The sequence below is a fragment of the Bos indicus genome, chromosome 14 (genome assembly GCF_029378745.1).
Source record: "Bos indicus isolate NIAB-ARS_2022 breed Sahiwal x Tharparkar chromosome 14, NIAB-ARS_B.indTharparkar_mat_pri_1.0, whole genome shotgun sequence".
In the NCBI taxonomy this organism is placed as follows: Eukaryota; Metazoa; Chordata; class Mammalia; order Artiodactyla; family Bovidae; genus Bos; species Bos indicus.
In genome coordinates, this window is record NC_091773.1 from 25092505 (window position 1) to 25107386 (window position 14882).

Here is a 14882-nt window from a genome sequence, read left to right on the forward strand (position 1 = left end):
ATGACAGGTTCTGGTTAAGATGCCTTGGTAACAAATATGTTCTTCCCTCACTGTCTTTGGTTCTTAAAACAATAAACTGATTTTGGTCAAGAAAAAAAAATAAGGAATGTGAGGCCTGGTACCTAACGGAGTCCCTAATACAGCTGTTCTCCATACAGTTGGTTAATCCACAGATGTTTACTAAAGGGACGAAAAATAACATTTGTCTTGTGTGTGTCAGCACTTGAATAACAGGTACTTTTAGTCCTTGTAGTGGAGCTGTGAGGTAAGAAGTTTGCCTCTTTAATAAAAGCTAAGTACATTGTTGAAGATAAGGCCATATAAAAGAACCCTCAGGAAGATGCTGTGTGAATTTAAAAGTAAGGTACAGCCTTTATAAAGTTCAAGGATAATATATTTGAGTTGAAAACAAGCCAGGATACACATAAAACCAATGCCAGCGAATTCATCGGCAACAGAGAGTCATTGAGTCTGCTGGAGATGGTGTCTGGGGGGGTGAGTAACCTGCAGAATTAGTTTTAAAAAACAAAATAGGGTCATTTTTGCAAAACTCAGATCTGAAGGAAATAATTGGCAAATTACATTTTAGGAAACCACAGCAGAATATATTCAGTTATCATTTTGGATTTTCTCAGGGCGTGTGTTTGCGAATACTGACGTGTTGTATGTGTCTCTGTCAGCAGGTGGTGGCGCGGCCTTCCAGCATGAACCACATGGTGGCCCCTATCACTGGTGGCGACATTGGGATCCGCAGGGCAGAGATCAAGCAAGGGATCCGGGAAGTCATCTTGTGTAAGGATCAAGACGGGAAGATTGGGCTCAGGCTGAAATCCATAGACAACGTAAGCACTTTCAGTACTCTTGTCTGATTAGCTGTTACGTGACTGAGTTACAATTTAAAATGTAAATCCTTGATCGGGACTACTTTTAATCTGCTTTTCCACGTGAGATGCTACCCTGTTCTGAAGAGGCAGAGCTGGGACTTGAGCATGACCATGGATGAATTTTTTTCTTTTTTCAGTCCTTTTTCTGGAATAAAGTTCACTAGTCTGCGTGTATCGTAACATAGTTCATACAAGAATGCTGGCATTGAGATAGGGTAACGTGTACAAGTTAAGACTGATAGGTGGGGTCAGTGGTCTTGAGTATTTTTAAACTAAAAGTGACTTGTAATGTGGTTTTGGGTTTGTTATTTCTATCCTTGAATTTGACTTTCATGGGGCATTTTCTAGGCAACAGTGACTTTCTCAAGTACATTACTTTACCTCTCACCTTACCAGATGGAAGAAACGAAACCTGGTTACTCTTTGGGGAGGCACTTAGGATCACTAAGGAGGTGCTGAGTCTTTACCCTGATTTGTGGGTTTCCGAGGTAGTTATTGGGCTTCTTTTCGGTCTTTGGTCTCATAGCTCAGCGCATCCAGCCTTTGCACGTAGAAGATGTGGCGCCTGGCGGAAGATGGCTGAGGCCAGTCCCCGCCCCACGTGCCCCTCAGAGGCTGAGGGCGTTGTGTCTTGGCACACTTGTGGCTCTTGTGAGACCCTCATTGAGTGTGCTGCTCTGGGAAGCTCGCGCTTCACTGCCCTCTCTCCATCCTAGAGAGAGACCACTCTCTCCCCAGCTCCACCCCTGCAGCACTTATCCTTGCAGTGGTTTGTCCAGTGGCCACTCTGCTGGGTGCCGCCCTCAAGTACAGGATGCGCAGCGCCAAGTCTGAGGCAGCTCAGGATGGAGAGGGGTGCAGCCTGTGGTTGCTTTCATCTCTTACTGGCGCATGCCTTTTATACTTGGCCTGTTTATAGTGTTCAGCATCTGAAATTTAGTTTACATGAATAAAAAGACCCCGTTTAGTTCTCAGTTACCTGTACTTGAGTTCTCTGTATTTACCTTGTAGATTTTTAAGAACGGGGGTTGTATTCTGTGTACCCACCTTTTTAGGCTGTTTAATAGTAGTGATTATGTGGAATTTAGCAAGCGGGTAAAGGAAATCTTCAGCCCAAAAGGTAAACTTCTGACCTTAACCTATCACTTTCTTTAAATGAAACTTCCAACACTTTACTGTCTTTCCCCCTAAATAATGATCAGGTGCAGTAATACCTGTTTGGTATACTATCAGACTCATGGAACCTTACATTTATTATAGTAATCTGCCTTTATTTTCCTTAGTCTTTTTATTCCAAGGTGGAGGGGGTGATGGAAGTTGGTCAGGTGAGTCATGATGTGAGCTAGAAATTACCACTCACATCTTCCTGTTGCCTTGATAGCATTTTCACTTTCCTTCTTGGGGGTAATACTTGTGTAGTTTTTCCTTTTTTAAAAAAAATTACTAGAGTAGCTGCCTGAAGAGCTGGTTCCTGATTTTCCAGCACTTACTTAGTAATTTCCGTCCTCCAGGGTATATTTGTTCAGCTTGTCCAGGCCAATTCTCCGTCCTCCCTGGTGGGCCTGCGGTTTGGGGACCAGGTGCTGCAGATAAACGGCGAGAACTGTGCTGGCTGGAGCTCGGACCGGGCGCACAAGGTGCTCAAACAGGCTTTCGGAGAGAAGATCACCATGACCATTCGGGACAGGTGAGCTGACTAAACACTACATGTGGACATTCAGGACTAGTTTTCCATTTTCTTGGGGTTTTAATATTCTGGAAATAAGAGGCAATGCCAAAGAACGCTCAAACTACTGCACAATTGCACTCATCTCACATGCTAGTAAAGTCATGCTCAAAATTTTCCAAGCCAGGCTTCAGCAATATGTGAACTGTGAACTTCCTGATGTTCAAGCTGGTTTTAGAAAAGGCAGAGGAACTAGAGATCAAATTGCCAACATCCACTGGATCATGGAAAAAGCAAGCGAGTTCCAGAAAAACATCTCTTTCTGCTTTATTGACTATGCCAAAGCCTTTGACTGTGTGGATCACAATAAACTGTGGAAAATTCTGAAAGAGATGGGAATACCAGACCACCTGACCTGCCTCTTGAGAAATCTGTATTCAGGTCAGGAAGCAACAGTTAGAACTGGACATGGAACAACAGACTGGTTCCAAATAAGAAGAGGAGTATGTCAAGGCTGAATATTGTCACCCTGCTTATTTAACTTATATGCAGAGTACATCATGAGAAACGCTGGGCTGGAAGAAACGCAAGCTGGTATCAAGATTGCCGGGAGAAATACCAATCACCTCAGATATGCAGATGACACCACCCTTATGGCAGAAAGTGAAGAGGAACTCAAAAGCCTCTTGATGAAAGTGAAAGAGGAGAGTGAAAAAGTTGGCTTAAAGCTCAACATTCAGAAAACGAAGATCATGGCATCTGGTCCCATCACTTCATGGGAAGTAGATGGGGAAACAGTGGAAACAGTGTCAGACTTTATTTTTCTGGGCTCCAAAATCACTGCAGATGGTGACTGCAGCCATGAAATTAAAAGACACTCCTTGGAAGGAAAGTTATGACCAACCTAGATAGCATATTCAAAAGCAGAGACATTACTTTGCCAACAAAGGTTCGTCTGATCAAGGCTGTGGTTTTTCCTGTGGTCATGTAAAGATGTGAGAGTTGGACTGTGAAGAAGGCTGAGCGCCGAAGAATTGATGCTTTTGACCTGTAGTGTTGGAGAAGACTCCTGAGAGTCCCTTGGACTGCAAGGAGATCCAACCAGTCCTTTCTGAAGATCAGCCCTGGGATTTCTTTGGAAGGAATGATGCTAAAGCTGCAACTCCAGTACTTTGGCCACCTCATGTGAAGAGTTGACTCATTGGAAAAGACTCTGATGCTGGGAGGGATTGGGGGCAGGAGAAGGGGACGACAGAGGATGAGATGGCTGGATGGCATCACTGACTCAGACGTGAGTCTGGGTGAACTCCCGGAGTTGGTGATGGACAGGGAGGCCTGGCGTGCTGCAGTTCATGGGGTCGCAAAGAGTCGGACACGACTGAGCAACTGAACTGAACTAAATACAGCATTTTGTTGCAGAAAATAATCAAATGTTACTGATGAGTTTTATATTTATAGTCTTGCAGTTCTGTGTTGCTTTCACTTTCTTACATAGTTTGACTTTTTAAAAACAGTGTTCCGGTTTTGCCTACACCTTAATTCAGAGCTTACAGAAATTTGTCCTTTGAGAAGTTCCTGTCCTGTCTTAATCCATTTCTCTGGAAAATAGAAGAGGTTAGAAAGGTAACAGCAACAGGTGTCTGGACTTTGCCCCCGGTTTCCTGCTCAGGGTAGATACATGGGGGCCTACCAGTTCCCAAAAACCAGCCTGGCCTTCTGGGTGGCTGAGGCTGTAGTCCTTGGTGGGAACATCATCTTTAGCTCATTTATAATGGAGCTTGCGGTACCTGTACTACGGACACCACCACCTTCTCAGCCATGCAGGGGTTGAAGGGCAGACCTTGTAACACATTTTTAGCTTTGGCATTTTTGTTCATGTTGGTTCAACTGGCTTTTATCTACCTTTGTGTTTTCACTTTGAATAATACATGGTAGGTATTAAGTAAACATTTTGCAGACAAATGGCACTTTTGCTCTTAGGTGAGCAAAGTTTCAAAAAGTAACTTGGATCACCAGGAAGACATGACTGCTGTGAACTTTATAATGTAAAATTTGTATTTTGTCATGAAACGTGTGCAGTAACAGGTTGTCAGTGCTCAAGAGCGGACGCCATCTTTCTGAAGCTCCTCCCTTTCTAAGGGACTGGGGGCTTCCGTCTTGCTGCTGCTGCAGCAAAAATACCGTTGTAAAGTTTTCAAAATCAAGATGTGAGAAATATTGTAAAGGTTCTAAGTACTTCCTAAGAAAAATTAAGCTCCAGGAAATACTAAAAAGTTAATTCATTTTTAACACTGATTTTTGTTCAAACATAATGTTAAAGGAAAAAGCACATTGATAAACTGCATGAAGCATTGTGTTAATTCTTTGATACTTAAAAGAAGGAAATCTTGATTAGTTAGTCCAGCCATAATGGAGAGAATTTTTAAACTTTTACACAAGATGTACATACCAAGTAAAATAGTTTTGAAATAATTTATGGTAACAAAGTATCCAGTACAACATAGTGGAAATCCATTGAAATGTTTACCTTGGAATTACAATTTTAATTGAAACTGTTATGCTCACAGGCCCTTTGAACGGACAATTACCATGCATAAGGACAGTACTGGACACGTTGGCTTTGTTTTTAAAAATGGAAAAATCACATCCATTGTGAAAGACAGTTCTGCAGCTAGAAATGGTCTTCTCACGGAACATAACATCTGTGAGGTCAACGGACAGAACGTCATCGGACTGAAGGTCAGAGCAGAACTTACATCATATTGTTTAGTTTTAGAAGTTTCTTTTTCATTTGTGTTGTCGGGGTGGTGCTGTTATTGACCAAAATGGAGACATTCTTTGGGGCGCTGGCTGTGCCCTCATGTTAACCTCTAGAATTGTGGCCTCTGTATGGGTGAGATCTCTGAAGTCCCTTGAACTAGAATTCTGTGAAGACCTGGGCAGTGAAGATGTTGATGAGATTCTGAATGAATGGTTGCTTTTTTGTCCAATTGCTTTTTTTAGTCCAGGGGTTGTAGGAAATGAGTAATAGTTTATGGTCAAATTAGTACTTCATTTTTTATAGTTTACGCCCTCTACAAATTCCTAAATAGAACTATTTTGAGGTCTAAAGGTTTTCATTAAGAATTAATGTTAGCAGAGGGGTGTGGTAATATTGTATATGGGGGCAGTTATTTAATCTCTAGAAAAAGAATGCTTTGTTGGCTAATATATTCAATGTAGTTTACTGAATTTTGTTACCACTGATGAAGTTGTGATTCTAATGAATTAAAACTTGGTAAAGAAACTGGAAAAAATTTAAATACCAGGAGTTAGGATTTTAGAGACATTAGCAAAACCTCAGAACATACATATTTCTTTACCAAGAATAACTTAGTTTTATATTTAATAAAGTCTCTCAGAATTTTCGTTGTTTTCAACAGGACTCTCAGATCGCAGACATATTGTCCACAGCTGGAAATATAGTTACTATTACAATCATGCCTGCTTTTATCTTTGAACACATTATTAAACGGTAAGTAGAGAATTCTTTGACTTGATTCTGTGCTCATGTGATTTCATAGAGTCTCTGTACTTCTTTAATTCTCAAGCTTTTCAAACCTTTGGTTCTTTAGTGGATGACATTGGCATTATTTAGACATTTGAACATTTTGGAAGTCCTGGCTGGAAGCTGAGGAGAGAGAATAAAACAGGGGTGGCTGGGGCTGTCTGTCTGGTAGCATCTTACGTTCTGTCCTGGCTCAGCCAGCACAGTCCTTTCAGTATCTACCTGAAAGATAAATGATATTTAAAACATTAAAAAATGTAACTCCTGTAATGGAATTTTTGTTTACCCAGAAGCTGGAATAGAATGCAGCTAGCTCCTTTTGGGGGTTGTTGGGGGGAGAATTGTCAGGACTAATCCTTGAAGAGCTCACTTGTCTTAAATCAGTGATAGCCTCCCCACCGCCCCCCAACCCCCTACAAAAAAAACCCACACACCTTTCCCTCTGCTGCTGCTGCTAAGTCGCTTCAGCTGTGTCCGACTCTGTGCGACCCCAGAGACGGCAGCCCACCAGGCTCCCCCGTCCCTGGGTTTCTCCAGGCAAGAACAGTGGAGTGGGTTGCCATTTCCTTCTCCAGTGCATGAAAGTGAAAAGTGAATGTGAAGTCACTCAGTCGTGTCCGACTCTTAGCAACCCCATGAACTGCAGCTCACCAGGCTCCTCCATCCGTGGGATTTTCCAGGCAAGAGTACTGGAGTGAGGTGCCATTGCCTTCTCCCTCTAGTTCATAGCATTAATAGCATTGTCTTTTTTAACCATTCAGCCTTAACATATAAGGATTCAAGGACCTGTATCTTACTGGCCAGGATAGATAGCTTATTTGTAATCAGCTAGATTACCTGAGACCCTTAGAGCTGAACTCATTATAAAACCTGCTCCATTCCCACCTGATGCTAACAGTACTGAGTTTGAATTCGAGTTTTCTTGAATCATTGTAGCAGTTTTGAAAAAAGAAACCCAACCCTCAGTATCTAACAAAGGAACTGTCTTGTAGGATGGCGCCAAGCATTATGAAAAGCTTGATGGATCACACCATTCCTGAGGTTTAGAAGTCACGGCACAGTGGAAACTTCCCAGAAGTTCTCCCGTTTACGTCTCGGGCAACTGACCTTTCTATTATGCACCTGAAGCTTTCTAGGAGCCAGCGAGCATATGCTGCATGAGGACTTCCTGTCTTACAGTAGGGCTGGGAATCTTACTGTTCGATCCAGTATATCTTGTTCAGACATCAAGATAGTTGTAGCCTTACCCTGGTTTTACAGTTGAAAAGACTTTTACAGACTAGCTTCTTTACTGGAAACCTGATGCTTTCACAGCCTTGTGAGTAGAATGACTGCTCCAGGCTCAGCTCTGTTAGAACCATCACCTTGATATCAAGCAGTGCTTAGTTCTGTGCTGTATTTGCATTTTTACTGTCACCATAGTGCATTTAGAATTACTTTTCTTCAGTTCTATGTGTGTGTAACACCAGCTAAGTAACACTGGTTTCATTCCATGTAAGCATTATTAGACAGTGTGTGTAGCTGCAAGAGACTTATCGATTGTCATTACATTTTATCTACCTTCACTTAATACGCTTGAACTGTCGCCTTAACTAAGTTAAGCATCTAGAATAAAAGCCAAAATGTAACGATTGCTGCCTTTCTAAACCCAGACGCAGTTCTGCATTCGCCTGAGATGTGCACTGGCCCCGCGCAGCCTGACAGTACCTCCCGAGCTAGCACAGCTGCCGATGTGCATTTGAGACTTTCTAATCCTTCCTTGTGTAATGGAACTTCTTTCTTCTAAAAGTAACTGATATCACTTTTTGAGAAATGAAGCACTATATATTTAATGTAAAAATTCTTGTACTAAATAGAATGAACCTTGACTCTTCTTTTCATGTGTAGATTAAGTGGGCTAAGACCTGATTGTGGCATTTACACAGTATGTAACCTAGCTGCCCCGGGACGGTCTCAGGACACTGTCCTGGTCATGTGTTCCATTTCCTGCCTCCTCCCTGCTCAAAGAATGACACATTATCCTGATTTTTTTTTCCCCTCTCTTTGGCTTATGCCTATTCTATTTTAATTAAAAATGTATAAATAAAGTTAAGTTCTAGTCTGTCTGTTATTGCATCATTTGAAAATGTCAGGCTTGTAGGAGAGTCCTCTCCCAGAGTGGCTAACACCCAGGAGCCTGGGACAAGCCCTCTGTGCTGAGAGGCCCTGAGTGTCCAGAGAAGTACCTTCAGCCTGTGGAAGCCCAGACACACTGGAGGCCGAGCAGCAGGGCCTCAGCGAGCCTGTTGATTTTCCTGGCGACACCCAAGCCATGTTTAACATTCAGGATACACCAGTGGTTTTTAAGTAACAGAGAAAAATCTTACCTTGCATGCTTTCTGTGGTTCAGAGGTTGAATACAAAATAAATCAGTGCTACTGATTCATGGCTTATCTTGTGTGGAATTCAGAAAAGCCAGCCCACTCAGGTTTTTCAGTGATGATGTTCCTCGTTATCTGTCTGGACTTGGCTCTGAAGATAGTTCCAGAAGTACAGGATTACACAGTACTAAGGATGGTTTTCTAGAAGGATCAACATTTGAAGTACCTAGTACTTTGTGCCAAGTTATTTAAATAAGAAAATGAGAACTTCATTACAGAAAAATATTTTTAATGTCATAGAAAAGATGAGCATTTAACAGCCATAATGAAATAAACCATTCCTATACACAGTAAACTGTTATAAGAACTGCTAATCCTTGCCCAGGTTCTCAGAATCTGGGGCTAGCAGGTAATAGAAAGTGACCACTCCATGAAAACACACATCCCAATCCAGCGGGCATGCCACAAGTGTGTCAATTAGACAGAGTGACTTGGCAACAGCGGAGAATACTCAGGTTTTCTTGCAAAGTCCTTAAACTGTTCAGTGCTTTCGGGAGGTTTCCCCCAGCTGGTTTAGTTATCTTTCAGCTGCTCTTTGACCCAGACTCGCTTTCTGATCGTCATAACCCTGGGACAACCGCCTGCCTCACAGATGTTCCCTCCCCAAATCTCCCACATCCTTGTCCGCCTTCGAGGATGACAACTAACAGCTTTCAATGAAGTCACCATGATTTATCAAGTCTAAAACCACAAATTTCTCATGTGGTGAAATTTGTAATTACTGTAATTGCACATTCACCAATTCCTTTAAAAGTTTGGTTTAAAAGTACATTAAATAGAGTTCAAAAACATTCGAGGAAAAGGCACTTAATACTGCAACTTCCAGAACATAATTTGTCTGTCTTCCCCTCCTGTGATGACGCTGCTGCACTGTTCGTTCATCCACATACACGTCACGGCACCTGCGAGGCGAGACACGGGGTTAGGGTGAGCTGCCCAGCTGCCACCACATCGTCTTGTCCTTTGAAACAATCTTTGCCTGAACTCAAGTGCTTAGGACAGGGAACTTGGGAAGACTAGGAGACCACGCAGATGTAAAGCTACAGCTAAAACAGCTGGGAGTCACAGGTGTGTAACATACAAATATTACACCTACAACAAGTCAGGTATCATGAGGGACAAGTGGGGAACTGGTGTGAGTGTGCTGATTTCCGTTCCTATCAGGTGAGCGGAGGAAGGCAGGCACAGACCTCACTTGAATGTACAGTGTTGAGAAGAAATGACCACACAGCAGTGACGGTGGGAAGCGGACGAAGGTGGGCTGTCAACAGTTACTTGTAAGCATCGACCCAAGAATTAACTGTCCTCCAAATGCTCAAAGGGCAAACTTGAAAATGTAAAGAAAACTAAGAAGCCAACAGGCAGAAGGACACAGACGTACACAAGAAAACATCCTTGGATAATAGACACGCCAGGTCACCAGCTGGAGAAGTCCTCCAAGGAGGGGACCTGGGAGGTGGAAGTCACTGGGAGCAAGACTGTTTTCTCTGTAACTTCTTCTTATTTTTTTTTGGTGACAAGGCATGCAGGATCTTAGTTCCTGGACCAGGATTGAACCTGTGCCCCATGTGGCAGAACCACTGAGTCCTAACCACTGGACACCAGGGAAGTTGGCCTGTTTTTTAAAAACTTATTTGGGTCATAGTTGAAGCATGTGGGCTCTATTCCCTGACCAGGAATCGAACCTGGTCCCTCTGCGTTCTCTTAGCCACTGAACCACTAAGAAAGTTGCTTTTATATATATCTAAAAAAATCTCTATGCATGTGTTAAAAAAATCTATACCTTTTACTTTTTTTTCCTCTCTATATAGAAGTTAATGTAAAAACTTTCCATTTTGGAGTCAAATGTCTGCCAACACAGATCTAAATCCTGAAAGAACCGAGAGATTCAGGTGGCCAGGCTGGCCAGGACCTGGAGGGGAACGTTCACAGCACAGAGGTCCCCGGGGGCTTGTAACCTGCGAAGAGCGTGTTCTCTGGTGGGAAAGGAGGCACTGGAGCATGTAGGGAGAAGAGGCAGGTCAGCGGGAGACACCTTACCCGCGTGGCCCTGGATCCTCTTGCTGACCCTTCCCCCAAGGAGGTCCCAGACGAGCAGCTCCCCAGACTGACTCCCAGATACGACGGAGTTTCCATCCCAGAGAAAGCACCTGCAAGAAGGATTTGGAAGTCATCCCTCGTCAGGAAGGAAGGGCTAGAGCAGGCCCAGAGTGGTGACTGCGAGCCTGTCTGTAAACGTCTTCATCATGAGTAACCTGAGAGTACCTCTGGGGCTCGTCCGCAGTCACAGAAGAGATGAGCATTCCTGTCTGCACGTCGATAACGTTCAGACGGCTGTCAGCTCCTGTGCTCAGGACGTGGCGACTGTCTGCAACACGGGGCAGGACAGGGTGCAGGTTACGGCTTTAGACCATCTGAGATTTCACTTCTGAGTCCAGGAGCCCAGTGTTCACGTGAGTTATTTGTTGTATTAACCAATGAGGACTAAAAGCTTCTGTGTTTAAGGCACTGGGCTGATGACCCTTTGGTGTGAATTCATAAATTAATTTCTCCAGTGATTTGAGCAATTAACAAGAATATCCGATACAGCTTTTCTAATAGGTACACATGCTATATGCACTGTGTTCTCCCACAAAGCAGCCTTAACCCACAGGCAAAACCCCTTTTATCAGCAAATAGCATTTTTGTCATTTAGTTGTTCAGTCATGTCTAACTATTTGTGACCCCATGGACTGTAGCCTGCCAGGCTCCTCTGTCCATGGGATTCTCCAGGCAAGAATACTGGAGTGGGTTGCCATTTCCTTCTCCAGGGGAATCTTCCTGACCCAGGGATCGAACCTGCATCTCCTGCATTGGCAGGCTGATTCTTTACCACTGAGCCTCCTGGAAAACTGTGTTTACATTCTTATTTATTTCAAAATAGTAATTCCAGTTCCCCTGGTATCATCTGTATTAAAAAAGGATGCTACCTGGGCTGAAAGCAGTGTCGCCCACAGTCCCCTCATGACATGGAATCTGGTGTAACAGGGTGGCCGTGGTGAGGTCCCAGATGGTCAGTGTGCCTTCCTTGGTGCCCGAGGCCAGCAGTGTGCCGGCAGCGTTCAAACTGATCGTATCCACCTGGAGAAGGAAGCACACGCAGTAGTCCATCAGAGCCACGGTCATGAAGCTGTGTTTCTCAGCCCGTTCTTTCAGCACCACCTATTTACAAGTGAAATCTTCATAGGCCAGTGACTACAATGAAGTGTTACTGGAAAATGCTGTTTGACAAAGAGCCTAAAATTGACCGACTCAGAATAGTGACTCCATGCGTGACAAGTGGCAGGGCATGCCAGGCTGCCTGAAGCACAGGGGCTCCATGAGGATGTGGGGGGTTTGGGGGAACTGGGGAATCTCAAGGTTGGCTAAACTACATCCTGTATAAATATTCCTCAACCCTGGTTATTCTGCTGACCATGAAGATCAGGCAACAGTTCACAGCCTAGAGGGAAGACAATACCACAGGCCTCAGTGCCAGATGCAGCCATGCCCATGAGGAGACGAACCGAGTGAAGAGGGTGAGGTGCCAGCTGAGTTCTGCCCCTGCTGCGAGCACAGGGCTGTGTAGACACGTCGGTGTCCTCACCCTAGACAGACAGCTTCTTCCACTTAAGGTGTCAGAAACACATCCGGTTGCCCAAATAGTTTGAGGATACCCAGATATTCAATGCCATGCTAGGAAACTGGTCTTGTGGAAATCTGGCTGGAGGGCAGCCAATTCTTAAACAGCAAAACAGGGAAAAACAGGCACAGTGGACTTGGAAACCCAAAGGATCAACTTGAACTGACAGCCCCCGTGCTCTCTTCCAGTGAGCAAAATAAAAGATCAAGCCAAGAACCCGCTTCCCCTGGTGGTTTCCGCTGGGCCCAGGTACTCACGCTGACGTCGTGCTCCAGCTCAGCCAGCAGCTCAAAGTGCTGTTTCCTGGCACACGGCATCTCTGCGGGGACCCCGGACCACACCTGGGATGGGATGCATCGCAGAACACTTCCTTTAAGAGCACTGCTAATGCGCAGCAAACACTCTCCTGACTGACCAACTCCCACTTAATAGCTCCCAACAAAACGAAGCGTCTTAAGGCTGTTTCTCTGGCCTGTGCCTGCACTCTTAACTCTGCCATCGTGCTTCCTGAGGGTCTGCTGTGCCCGGGTCTGCTCCACCCCTTGCACTTACTGTTGTGACTTAAGTACTTTGTGAACTAAAATTGAAGTGCAGAAGTGTAGTCATGTCTATTAAGGTTTTGAGTGCTCAGTCGTGTCTGACTCTTTGCAACCCTGTGGACTGTAGCCCACCAGGCTCCTCTGTCCATGGGATTCCCCAGGCAAGAATACTGGAGTGGGTTGCCATTCCCTTCTCCAGGGGATCTTCTCAACCCAGGGATCGAACCCACGTCTCACGTCTCTTGCATTGGCAGGTGTATTCTTTACCACTAGCACCACCTAGGAAGCCCCATTAAGGTTTTGAGAAAACTCAAAAAGGCAAATTGCCAAAAAAATTTAGTGGCTCAGATGATTAGGCATCTGTCTACAATGTGGGAGACCCGGGTTCGATCCCTGGGTCGGGAAGATCCCCTGGAGAAGGAAATGGCAATCCACTACAGTACTCCTGGAAAATCCCATGGACAGGGGAGCCTGGTAGGCTCCATGGGGTCGCAAAGAGTCGGACACGACTGAGTGACTTGACTTTACATGTAGGCAAGAAAATTTACCAACAAAAGTGCCCCCTCTGGGGGAAGCAGAAATGATGCAAAACTTGAAGGAATTCTAATGGTTTTAGGTTCTTGCTTTCTGTTTACATAAAAGCAAACTGGAAACCAAGGATGATGAATGCTGCTGTGGTTCATGCAGCAAAGTTGTGCAAGATTTCAGAGAAAAGGCCAAGTGTGGCCCTGTATCAGTAACGATGAAGGAGTGTATCTGTATTTTTCAACGATTCTCCACTTATTTTGATACTTTCTGATTCACTGGTCAACTGCTAGCTCACAGCTGCATGAGCTCAGATGGGCCGCTGCGTGTTTCTCTAATGAACCACTAGACCCCCAGTGGAGCGCACAGGGCAAGCTCAGGAAAACATCTCCCCACACTGCACACTAAACACACGAAGGGGATAACCTCCATATCCTTCCATACCACTCTATGAAAAGCAGTGAAAAAGTGACTGAACACATCAACAGCAGGGAGTTGAATGGCTTATACTATTTATATTATCCAAACATTTTAATCTAGAAATTATATATAAACCTTCACAGTAGAGTCCCACGATGCAGAATACAGCCTGTTGTCATGCCAACAGATCTTACTAACAGCATCATCATGTCCCATTAATGTGTCCTGGCGTCTTCCAAATGCTATGGAATAAAAATAGCTAAAAGATAATGAGAATTATTAAGACAGCATTCCAGCTCAATGTTAAGATTCTTAAACACATTTTCAAGAAGCATTAGATTGTTTAATTCTACGCTCACTATGGCCCACTGGAATTACAAATCATTTGTTCTCATGTTATCAAACCAAATACTTAAAATGTGAATTTAAAACTAGAAATTTCTGGGTCTGGCTCATCTGTGTTTTCCCCTCAATTTAAAAACTTAGAGAAAAATAGAATCCAACTGGAGAAATTATTAAAGTCAAATAATGTCTGACTCTTTTGTCACCCCTTAGACTATATCCCACCAGACTCCTCTGTCCATGGGATTCTCCAGGCAAGACTACTGGAGTGGGTTGCCATTTCCTTCTCCAGGGGATCCTCCTGGACCAGGGATTGAACTCATATCTCCTGCATTGCAGGCAGATTCTTTACCACTGAGCTGCCAAAGAATCACATTCAAGTCCAACCATCCTCGTCCGTTCCCTGTTGAAAACAGTGAGGGAGCCCGTGCTCCCCTCCCTCAGGTCCACATAGGGGGCTACACGGCGTGGGGAGTGAGGGAGGGGCCCGCAGATACATACACGTTATTATCCCAGGAAGAGCTTATGACAGTGGCGTCTCCCGGTAAAAGCAAACAGGATGATAAAGCCTGAAATACAAGTGACTCACCATTAATAATTTACAAAAATTAAATGACTCCTTAATGTGATAAAACTATCTGACAAGTTCCCCCCAAAATTAACCCCCAATTCTGGTTATGTTGGTCTTCCTCATATTCATGAAGTTTCTCTTCATCTGGCTAATTCCAGATGCCTCGTTTCCTCCCAAATGTAGAAAAGTGAAAGTGGGTCGAGTGTGCAAGGATCTAGCGTGATGGTTCTCATGGGGTCCAGGCGCCCTCACTGCCCTGGGCTGAGGGACCCCTGCTTACATCAGAGTCGGGGGGGTGCAGGTAGGG

General features: G+C 44.2%; 2 protein-coding genes across 3 annotated transcripts in view; one reads left to right on the forward strand and one right to left on the reverse strand.

The window, feature by feature from the left end:
* SDCBP (syndecan binding protein) overlaps nt 1-8200 on the forward strand; it is a 34488-nt gene extending 26288 nt beyond the window's left edge. Inside the window, exons 5-9 of one of the 2 annotated variants that reach the window (XM_019973744.2) lie at nt 684-842; nt 2396-2571; nt 5118-5289; nt 5973-6064; nt 7090-8200. In XM_019973744.2, the coding sequence (XP_019829303.1) occupies nt 684-842; nt 2396-2571; nt 5118-5289; nt 5973-6064; nt 7090-7144 (654 nt within the window). In that variant the 3' untranslated portion in view covers nt 7145-8200. Of the gene's footprint in view, nt 1-680; nt 843-2395; nt 2572-5117; nt 5290-5972; nt 6065-7089 lie in introns of both variants that reach the window. The other variant, XM_019973743.2, reaches the window with a different exon arrangement.
* A 529-nt stretch (nt 8201-8729) lies between these two features.
* The window catches only part of NSMAF (neutral sphingomyelinase activation associated factor), a 66509-nt gene continuing 60356 nt past the window's right edge, over nt 8730-14882 (reverse strand). Inside the window, exons 25-31 of the mRNA XM_019973742.2 lie at nt 14506-14573; nt 13798-13921; nt 12436-12519; nt 11487-11637; nt 10783-10885; nt 10558-10667; nt 8730-9419 (exon numbers count right to left, since the gene is read on the reverse strand). Of these exons, the coding sequence (XP_019829301.2) occupies nt 9325-9419; nt 10558-10667; nt 10783-10885; nt 11487-11637; nt 12436-12519; nt 13798-13921; nt 14506-14573 (735 nt within the window). The 3' untranslated portion in view covers nt 8730-9324. The remainder of the gene's footprint in view (nt 9420-10557; nt 10668-10782; nt 10886-11486; nt 11638-12435; nt 12520-13797; nt 13922-14505; nt 14574-14882) is intronic.